The following is a 10,460-nucleotide window of genomic DNA, read 5'->3' on the forward strand; positions in this document are numbered from 1 at the left end:
ATTCACCATCACCTCTGGGATTCCGTCAGGCATCCTGCTTATATCAAAGAATTTTCACTCACTGCCATCACGTGTACTCTGACTCGTAGAGACCATACAGAACAGGGTAGAACTGCTCGTGTAAGTTTTCCAGACAGTTCATCTTTACAGAAGTAGGAAACCTCGTCTTTCTCCCATAGGCTTTGAACTGTTTCTTTTGCAGTTAGCATCCCACGAGTAAGCACGATGCCACCAGGGCTCCCGAAATGCCAGTAGTGCCGGGATGGAGGCACTATGTTAGAGAATTTCTTTTTCAGTATCTCATTATGTTTCTTCACTCCCAAGTTCTATCAAGTTCCTGACTATCTCCAGTGTTTCTCACTGGAGGAACTAGAAGGAGTGAACACTTTGAGCAGCAGTCTTATTCAGATGAGTCTCTTGGGCTGGGGCTCCACCCCCTCCCATTTGCTCCCAGAGCCGATCAGTACCACCAGCTATCTAACCCTTTGCCAGCCTGTTGTCCTCCGGTTCTTTGCATATTGCTCTAACGCTGGAGGCAATGCCAGCAGCGTCACTCACGGACAGAGTTCAGTGAAGTTTCCAGATTGAGAGGCTAGGAAGAAAGACTGGGAGTCTACTCATGAAAACGAGTCAGTGAAACCCCATGAACCAGCGCACAGTATTTTCCAACATTGTGCCGGAATGGCTCTGGTTGGAAGGCTAGCGTGGCTCACACGTGGAAGTGGTCCTGAGATGATGGAGGACGTGGCGGCATTTTCTTCTGTTCCATGTGGAGTTGCCACGACTTGAAACTGACACGTTAGCAAGTCTCCCCCAGCCATGCCACAGATAAGTGTCCTTCTGATCATCGGGGCTGCTGCCGGGACGCCTCTTGCTCCCTACCCCAGCCTCATTATCGTTAGCGCCTGCTCAACCCCACTGCCATTTACTTGTGCCACTTTACTCCTCCTTGTCTTAAAGGACCCTGAAAGCTTATGGATGACAGAAGGGGTATTGCCACCCTGTACAATAGACAAATCAAAAGAGCATGTTCCCACGCTGGCCCTTTGGTAAGAGAGACAAAAATAAAGAACACAAACATCTTGGGAGCGGTAGTCACCAAATAGGTCATGTCCTCCCTAGGCCACCATCATCTTCCTCTGCTCCCCATTATAAAATGCTGCTCACCCCTCAGGACCAATAGTGCGGGGAGAAAGGGGGAATCGATCACTAAGAGTGAATATAACCCCCTTCCATGGGGATGAGCAACAGAAAAGTGGGTGAAGGGTGACTGAGGATGATGTAAGATATGAAAATGATAATCTATAATTTATCAAGGGAGGGGGGAAATGAGCTGATATCAAGGGCTCAAGTAGAAAAAAAATGCTTTGAAAATGACGATGGCAACATATGTACAAATGTGCTTGACACAATGGGTGAATGTATGGATTGTGATAAGAGAGTAAGAGCCCCCCCCAAAAGTATTTAATTAAAAGAAAATGCTACTCATCCTTGAAGGTGCTGCTGAGATGGATCCTACAGGGTTATCTTCCCTCACCCCTATAGCCAGAGCTGGAAGACTACAGGTATTCTGTTGCATGGGAGTGGAGCTATTACTGGTATGCCAACAGCCTTGTATCTTCAAAAATCAAACTAGCAATGAGCCTCCCATATATATATATATATGTATACATATAACAAGCATAATAATAATCCTAAATGAAAATAGATCTGAGAGTGTGTTAAGGTCCAACACTTTCAAATGAGCCACCACAAATAAAATTCTCCTGGCCACCTTTTGGAAATCATATCCTGTCATACAGGTTAGCGGTAAATACAGTGAAACCTGCCAAAGCCAGACTCCCTTGCTTTTTTTGAGTCTCCCAAGTCACCTTTGACGAAGTGCAGTCTTACAACTTTTCTGTGGTTTGTCTTAGTGGAAAATATTTGCATTACCTTCTATGACAAGTTTCCACCGTACCAGGCCCTGGCCATTCAGGTTTCATTGTACTTTTAAGTCACTAGGTGGGGGCACCACCCACAAAGAACCAGCATGAGAGTAGCCCACAGGTCCTAGGGTGGTAGGTTACACCGAACTGCTAGCCTGAAGGGGAGTGCTTCAGACCCACCAGCTGCTCCAAGGGAGCCTTGGACACCCCTAGGGGCAGTTCTGCCCTGTCTTTTAGGGTCTCTGTGAGTTGGAATAGACTCCCTGACAGTGGGGGAGCCATGTGAGAGGTGCCGGGCCCCACTCTTCACTAGAACTGAAGGGGGCAGGTACTATTATCTTCGTTTTGCAGATGACAAAGCTAAAGCAGAGAGAGAAAATGGCCAACTCCATCAATTCAGTTGTTCAAGTCAAAGACTTTGAAGTTGTCACTTCTCTTAAGTCCCTCCTCTTTGTCATTGGGCCCTGCTGGCTTACCTTTCATCACTTCAGCCAAAGCGACTGCTCTAACTTGCAGTCTGTTTAAACATCTCCTATCCAAAATTTGTCCCTTCCTCGGAATAGCTCTGCGTTGGCCTGAAAGACCTCTTGGGTTCACCTTTTCTTCTGCCTGGAGAGTTCTTCCTCCAGTCAAGGCTCCCGCCCAATCTCATGGTGAAGATGGTACAGGGCTACCCGATGTCTTGCTATTCATAAGGTCGCCATGGGGTGGAGCCGACTCGGGCAAGGAATAATAGAACAATTATAACTAGTCCACCAACACTATAGAGCAGCCTCCCTCCCTACTCTCTGGTGTACTGTTTCACCTCCCTTCACAGCTCATATCATCTTTGGCCACACTGTTGTCTTGTTTGCCCAACTATCCCTCCTAAAGTGGGATAGCAAGCTTAGGCATGTGGGCCAATCCTATCAGGGGCCTGCCTTTTTGAAAAATGACTTTTGAGCCAAAATTAAATTTTCCTTGATACATGTCAGTGTTCAGAAAAACAGTCTATTGGCCATGGCCTTGTCAGTCCAGTCCAGTTACACACAGTAACGGCATGGCTCCCCAAGCACAAAATATTTACTCATCTGGCCCTTTCCAGAATGTTTGCCATATACTACTCTAGATTACAAAGCTGCTTTAACTGTGGGTTGTGGCCCCATAATGAGTCATGTAACTGCACTGGGGTAAGGGTTAGGGCACGGTTGTGAAAAATTTGACAACCAAAAATCAGTTCAAAATCAAGCACATAATGAAATCCTAGGTGTTTCTGGCAGCATTTGCCCATGGTTTTGGGGCATTGGACAAAGTTTAAGAAGCCCTGTGTGTAGCTCTGTGAGGACAGGCTCTTTGTTTTGCCTACTGTGGTATAGCCAGTGTAAACAAAATAGCAATTATAGGGCCAAATACATAAATGAAGGTCCTATGTGTAAGAAAATCACAAGTGTATGCTTGGACAAGTTGGGAATTGGGTTCTGAATGCACAGTGGGTTAAACATTGCATTGCTGTGGTTCCAAACAGTCACTCTCGGGAGCGTGGGGAGACCGACTGCTCTGGTCCAGATGTACGGTTTGGGAAACCATAAGGAGCAGGTCTAGTCTGTCCCATAGGTTTGCTGTGAGTCAAAATCAGCTCAGTTTCAGTGAACTTCATTTTCCCTTTTGAGTCTAAACATGAGGCGTGATCTTAAGTGTTATGCCATCAAATATATTTTTATGGTGTAGACATTTTAATGCCTTGTTTTGCCTTTTGGTTTTTCTCTGAGCTGGGAAACTAGTAAAAATAAAAATGTGGAAATAGCTCCTCTATAAGAAATAATGGACTTTGAGGCTTAAAAAAGAAAACCAAAGGGGAAAAACCTTCATCACGGTTGTATGTTACCAGTAAATACAGCACTTTTATAAAAATAACCAACATCCATGGGAAAGCATTGTGGTACCATTATCAAAGCATGCACAGCATGGAAGGATGAACTCCATAGGTGATGAAGGCAGTTAATCTGATTGGATTTGCTGTAACTCCCCAAACTAGCACCACATTTACTGGTCTGAAAAGGACTAGGGGCACCACACAAGCTGTGGCCCTAGGCCACCCTTCAAGCCCGAGACGGAACCTCAGCCCCTGGCTACCAACTTTCTGCCAGATTACAGACAGGCCTATGAAGTGACAATGCCAGACAGGAGTTGGGCTTCTCATCACAATCACCCACATCAGAATGAAAAGGCAGCCGGTGCCTCCCGACAAAGTTCAGGAGGCCAAAGGAGGGTTACAGAGGGTGAATGGAAGCAACCTGGCAGGAGGAGGGAAGAGAGTGTTTCTGGTGTGGGAATTGCAACTGATGTTACGAAACAAAGTCTGTGTAAATTGGTGAATGGAAGACAGATGGCCTCTGTAAACTTTCATTCACACTACCATGGAAATAACCATAAACAAAAACAACAAAGCCCAGGGCCAGAACCCTGAGCCTTGAGGCATGCTTTCTTTGTAACCTAAAGGCAAGCAAGGTAAAGGGGTATCTGATGTGAACACTGGGTTTGGCGGTGAGTGCACACGTCCGCTGTGTGCAATGCTCAGGGAGGTGTGGGTGCTAGAATTAGGAAAACCCGGCCCCTTTTTTGAGGCACCCTTCTGTGGATGCAAACCCCAGACTGTTCTGTGAACAGTTGAATGCTCTGACTGTATGCTCAGAAGTAGCAGGCCTGGGTTGTAGATCAGCCATTGCAAACCCCCTAAGCACGTTCTCCTCTGACACAGGGTTGCCAGTGGAAACCTTTTTTTGCTGTTGTTTAGTAGCAGGAAGAGTTACCGTTACCTGTGTGACCTACTAAAGGCTCACTTATTTGTTTTAGGTCACACGGTAGCAAAGAGCAAGGAGCATCTCCTCTCTGGAGGGCTGCGGGCTGCAGAGCGAGCTCTCTCCTGTGGATTCAGCCATTTCTCAAGGACTGGTCTTGGAGTTTGGGACCATCGCATTTGCACATGTGCACTGAGAGAAGGGGCCGTCAGTCAGTCGACGACTTGGGCCTCTCTGCTTCGTGATTTCATGACACTGAATTGTAACCACAGGCTGGCATCTCCTCTGGATTCCCAAACAACATGCAGCCTCCAAGAAGGGACGAGCTGGAGATTCCAGAACAGATCCTGACTTCAGAGATGCTTGGTCTTTGATGTCCTTCGGCCTTTTCAAAGAAACGTGGGCACAGGTTGAAAAAGGTTCTCGTTCTGTTCCTTGTCTGAACTTTTCCTTTGGCCGTGGTGTTTGTTGTGAGGAGTCTGCACGAGGAATGCTGTTAGCAGGTGTGGATTCGGAAAGTCTAATTGACGGCTGAGGAAGAGTCTACAAACCTGGAAGAATAGACGGACTCGCTGGGAATGCAGCTGTCCTATTGATCTTGAAATTGAAGCGTTATTTTAACTTTCATTGTCGGCATAGCAGAAATACGGCGGGACCATTTTACTGAGTGTTAAGAAAGTATTTCAATTCCAATATAACCAAAGTCCTCACTTAAGATATGACAAAAATCTTGGGATTTTTTTTTTAGTTCCTCTCTCATCATGTAAATAAAGTATAAACCAGTCTCTATTTAGAGCAAGGGTGATCTCTTAGATCCAGTTTACACCAATGATATTAAACTCTGTAGACAGGTGGCCTAAGACGCTAAGTTTTCAGGCTTTTCCTGATCTTCACGAGCGCTTTTCCAACTTATTTTCTAGACATCTTATTTCTACAACGTGAATAAAATTTGGAGTCACATTTTTCTTGGTTTAATGACTTTGCCTAAGTCATGGCTCTACGTACCCTAAGATGCTCTCTGCAGCCACATCTTACAGCTGAAGAGCTACTGACCCAGGTTTAAATGCGTAATGTTCTTTCAAATACATATTACTGTAAGGATAGCCTGGATTTATATACATGAAAGCAATGACCCAAACAGCAATTTCAGTTTTTCTTTGGTTTTCTCCATAATTTGAAATTGAGATCAATACAATGACATAATATTGTTTGGTTATGAGTTAACTCTCTTGAGTTTTATTCTTGCTGGAGGATGGGAGTAGGTGGTGTCCATCTCTTTGCTAAATTTTGTTAATTTGATTGACTGCTTTATGGTGTTGTTCCTCTCTTGTTAATAAGTAAAACAATCTTCCTGCTGATGTCTAAGTTTTATTTTATTTTATGCCTTAAGACATGTACCAACATCTTAGAGTTGAAAATTTTAAATATATGTACAGGTATAAGTGTGTGTATATATACACATATATATATGAATATTAACTCATTCTGTGAACAACAGGGCACAGCTGGCCCATATATAAGGGGTACCCCCCAAACCCCCAGAAAATCATTTTTTTCAAAGCTATGTATTTAATTTTTTTTACAGAACAACTTTATCACCTTCAAAGTACTCTCCATTTCACTTAGTACATTTGGCAAATCTGTGATTCCAATCTTGGAAAGATTTTTCAAACACATCTGTTTGGGTGGCTAACACACCTCCCTTGACTTTTTCTTCTTTTCTACATCATCAAAGCATTGTCCTTTCATGTCCCTCTTCATTTGCAGAAACAAAAAGAAGTCAAGCATAGTGAAGTCAGGTGAGTAAGGTACATGGGGCAAGAGGGGCATGCTGTTTTTTTGCAAAAAAAATTGGCACACTGAGATGGCTGTGTGAGGTGCGTTGTTGTGGTGGCAAAACCAGTTCCTGTCTGCCAGGAATCAGGCCTTTTTTGTCATACACAGTTATGCAATCTTTTCTTGATTAACAGTGTGACTTGGTGGAATGAACTCCAAATGCACTACCCCCCTCATGTCACACGAACACACGAGCGTGTCTTGATCTATGATTTCACTTGACGGGAGCTTCCTTTGGGGTGAGGTGACAATGGTGTCTTCCATTGGCTTGATTGTTTCCTTTTGGGGTCGTAAGAATAGCACCATGTCTCATCACCAGTAATGACCTTGGAAAAAAGTCTGGGCTACTTCAGAGCTGTTCATTCAAAGCACCACGTGTCCGCTGGTCAGGCACAACTCGAGGCACACATTTTGCAGTAACCCTTCTCATTCCCAAATCTTCCCTTGACATTCACTGACCCAAGCTCCAAGAGAGTCCAGGTCATGTCCCCATCCCTTCAATGGTCATTGTTGGTGTACACGCATTTTATCAACATTTTCATCTGTTCAGGAAGTTTTGTCCAGAACCAGGTTTGTCATTAGTCACCATTTCACCTATTTTGAAATGAGAAAACCACTCGTACCCTTGAGTTTTCACCATCGCTCTGTCCTTGTACGCTATGTTTGATGGAACCGAAACAAAATCTCACAGCTGCACACGATTCTCCTAAATTGGCCATCACAAAAAAACTAGGTTTAAGCAAAACTGCTTTTATGAAAAAATTCATAGTGAACTTTCCCAGGGCACACCACTGGGTGCACTAACTCAGAGTGAGTTGCTCCATGCTTGCCTAGCAGGAAAAATGCGTATTATAAAAAAGCCAGGCGGAACGTACGTTTTCCTGTTTTGGGAGGGTTACCCCCTAGTGTTATTGGAAACTACATTGTTTTCACTCCCCAACTCACGTGCCAGTAAGGAGAATTTAAATTGTGGGGTGGGTGAATTAAACTACAGCACATCCATGCCGTTTTGTGCATCGGCTGCTGCCTTTCTATGGTAGGAATTCTTTTTAATCTAAAAAGGGGTTTATGCTGCACAAACAATGGCTTAGGTGGTCAGTGTACACGTCTGATCTTGTACCCCAAATACGATCAAGTGAAAAATGTCGCTGCTTCACCTTGAGGTGCATTTCCAAGGAGTAAACTGTTTCCACGGAGTAAATTCCTTTCAGGGAATAAATGGTCCATTTGGGAAAATGGGAGGCCTCTATGCTGACATTTCATCCATTATCGCTGTAAAGTGTTCTTTTTACCTAGTTCAAGAGTTAGCCCTGAATTGAGGCTGTCTTGAAGAAGTAGTTTAGTGGACTCATTCCTATCCCGTTCCTTCCCTGTAGGGCAGTGGGGAGGAGATGTTGCTGTAATTTGACAGCTTTTGAAACAAAGACACCAAGGGAGTCCGGCGGAGGCTGCTCAGGTCAGCATTCCGTCTGCTGAATATGGCACATGTGCTCTCAGCCCTCGGAAACCTTGCATTCTTTGCTCTGAAAACATGCAGCTGCCTATCAGGGACTGTGGGCTCAGCCCAGGCCTCTCTGAAGGGATCAGGAACCTCGCAGCCTTCAAAACTCTTCCATAGGTGCAGAAAGGAACCCTGGCTGTGAACCCCAAAGTCAGAGGTTTGAATCTACCAGCAGCTCGGTAAGAGAAAAGACTGACTGATCTGCTCCTCTCGAGACTAGAGTGTTGGAAACCCAATGATAGATTTCAGTTTTGTTCTGTGGGGTTGCTGGAGGATGCCTGCTCCCAACCATGAAAACCCTGGAGAGTAGAAGTCTGTCAAGACAGATTGATTTATGCCTTTGGTAGTCCAGGGCACTTTCAGTATCCTTCACCAGACCATCATTCAAATGCATTGATTCTCCGGTTTTCCGTATTTACTATTCGGCTTTCACGTGCATGTAAGGTGATTGAAAAGGCCTTTGGTTGTGTCTGGAGCACATTAGTCCTCAGAGTGACATCTTTCGATATTTTCAAGAGGTCTTGTGAAGCCAATTTGCCCAATGCAGCAAGTTGATTGATTTCCTGACCTTTCCTTCCACTTCCAGGAGCATTTATGGTGGATCTAATGAAAAGGATGTCTTTGGCAACATCCTTCTGTTCTCCATTTATCATAATGTTCTCTTACGGGGTGTAAGTTGTGAGGATTTTGCTCTTCCTCACATTGCGGTACAATCGGTCCTGCAGCTGCCGTCTTCCCTGTCACTAAATGCTTCAAGTCTTCCCGGCGTTCAGTGAGCAGCTTGTCTTTTACAACTTATTCCAGTCCTTATGTACGTTCTTCATACAGTCCAGTTTCTCAAATTACTTGCTCTGCAAACAGATGGAGTAAGTGTGGTAAAAGGATACAGCCCCGACATGCACCTTTTCTGATTTGGAACCTGCAGTGTTTCCTTGCATTTGAATGACTGCCTGTTGGTCCATTTACAATACCGATTCTTTTATGTCATTGTTTCTTCTGTTCATTTTAGCTACTCTACTCCTGACATCCATTTTGGTCTTTTTATTCTTTTCTGTTGTGTTATCCCAGGTTGACTAGAGAAACAAATCCAGGGACATTCATATGTGTGTAAGAGAGAGCTTTATATCAAGAAGTCATTATGCATCAATAAAACATCCCAGTCCAGATGCAGTCCATAGGTCCCATCTTAGCCCATCAGTCCGATAGTAGCCCATTAATTCCTCTTCTGACTCACAGCACTTGCAGTGATGCCGAATGGGTCCAGTGGTGGTGGAAATATCTCTAGGGCTCTGGCTGCCATCAGTATGGTTCCATTTTGCTTGTCAAAGGAATGTGAAGCAGAGTGTGTGTCCTGCCTCCAGAGGGGATGAGAGAAAAACTCCCAGAATCCTCATGAGAAGGCCACACCCATAAGAAGGCACCAATCAGGCTGTGACCTGATTGACAAGCTAGACTCCACCCCTATTACCTATTTATCAAGTTGACATGAAATTATGTAATTACCACACCTGTCTTCTTAAAGATCTTTTCCTTCATGTATGATATGCCTTACATAGCATACAGTTTAATCAATCTTATTAAGAAGAGTACTGTAAATATCACCACAATTTCAGAACATTTGTTTCTCATTCTCATAGTTCATTGCTTCCTTTCCCCACCCCACCTCCCACCCCCAACCCACCACCCCTACCAAACCCCTAGGTAATTATTAATCTAGTTACTTTATAGGTTTACCTATTCTGGATTTCAGATACAGGAAACCATATATCACACTAACAGGAAGCAAATAAAAACCCCAACACCAATGACAATACAGAGAAAAACCTCAATAGAAAAGAAAGCAGAAAATATTAAAAACTGAAGCAACTTGAGTCAAATGGGAGATCACATGTTAAGGTGTAACACCTAAACTAACTACTCTCCTAATTGACTTTCCAATGCTGTCATAGCCAGACTGGTCACGTCCCTGGATTATGGGCAGAGGGGTTCACTAGAGAATTAATCTGTGCTGTGGACCCTACAAATGGATTTTGGCTTTCCATTGTCATCCATAACCTTCTATAAACAGGGCGCTCATAATTTAAGCTCTGATACCATTCCCTCCTTTACATTTGGATTTTATTATTTACTATCTGTGGATCACACAGGCTAGTGTGTTTCTTCCATGAGGTCTTAGTTGATGCCTTACTTAGCTGGCTGCCTGTTGTGAGAAAAACCTGTAAGGCCCCAGATGCCAGTCTCTCGGATAGCCAGGCACCAACGTAGGATGCCTTGATCATCCCACAACTCATCTGGCATTCAGGAAGTACTGCTGTTCCATGTGTCAGACCTGTTCTGCAGATGGTCCCTAAATTCATGGACTTGTATATAAACAAGTGAGTGTCTGTTCCCCAGCCCCCTCCCGTTTTCTGAAGCTCA

General features: G+C 44.2%; 1 protein-coding gene across 2 annotated transcripts in view; it reads left to right on the forward strand.

Moving 5' to 3' along the window:
* TAFA4 (TAFA chemokine like family member 4) overlaps positions 1-6,063 on the forward strand; it is a 142,013-nt gene extending 135,950 nt beyond the window's left edge. For both annotated transcript variants that reach the window (XM_045290023.1, XM_045290022.1), the window contains exon 5: positions 4,761-6,063. In XM_045290023.1, the coding sequence (XP_045145958.1) occupies positions 4,761-4,772 (12 nt within the window). In that variant the 3' untranslated portion in view covers positions 4,773-6,063. The remainder of the gene's footprint in view (positions 1-4,760) is intronic.
* Positions 6,064-10,460: the final 4,397 nt, after the last annotated feature.

Source organism: Echinops telfairi, unplaced genomic scaffold (assembly GCF_000313985.2).
Source record: "Echinops telfairi isolate 266 unplaced genomic scaffold, ASM31398v2 ScPeMD7_31;HRSCAF=116, whole genome shotgun sequence".
In the NCBI taxonomy this organism is placed as follows: Eukaryota; Metazoa; Chordata; class Mammalia; order Afrosoricida; family Tenrecidae; genus Echinops; species Echinops telfairi.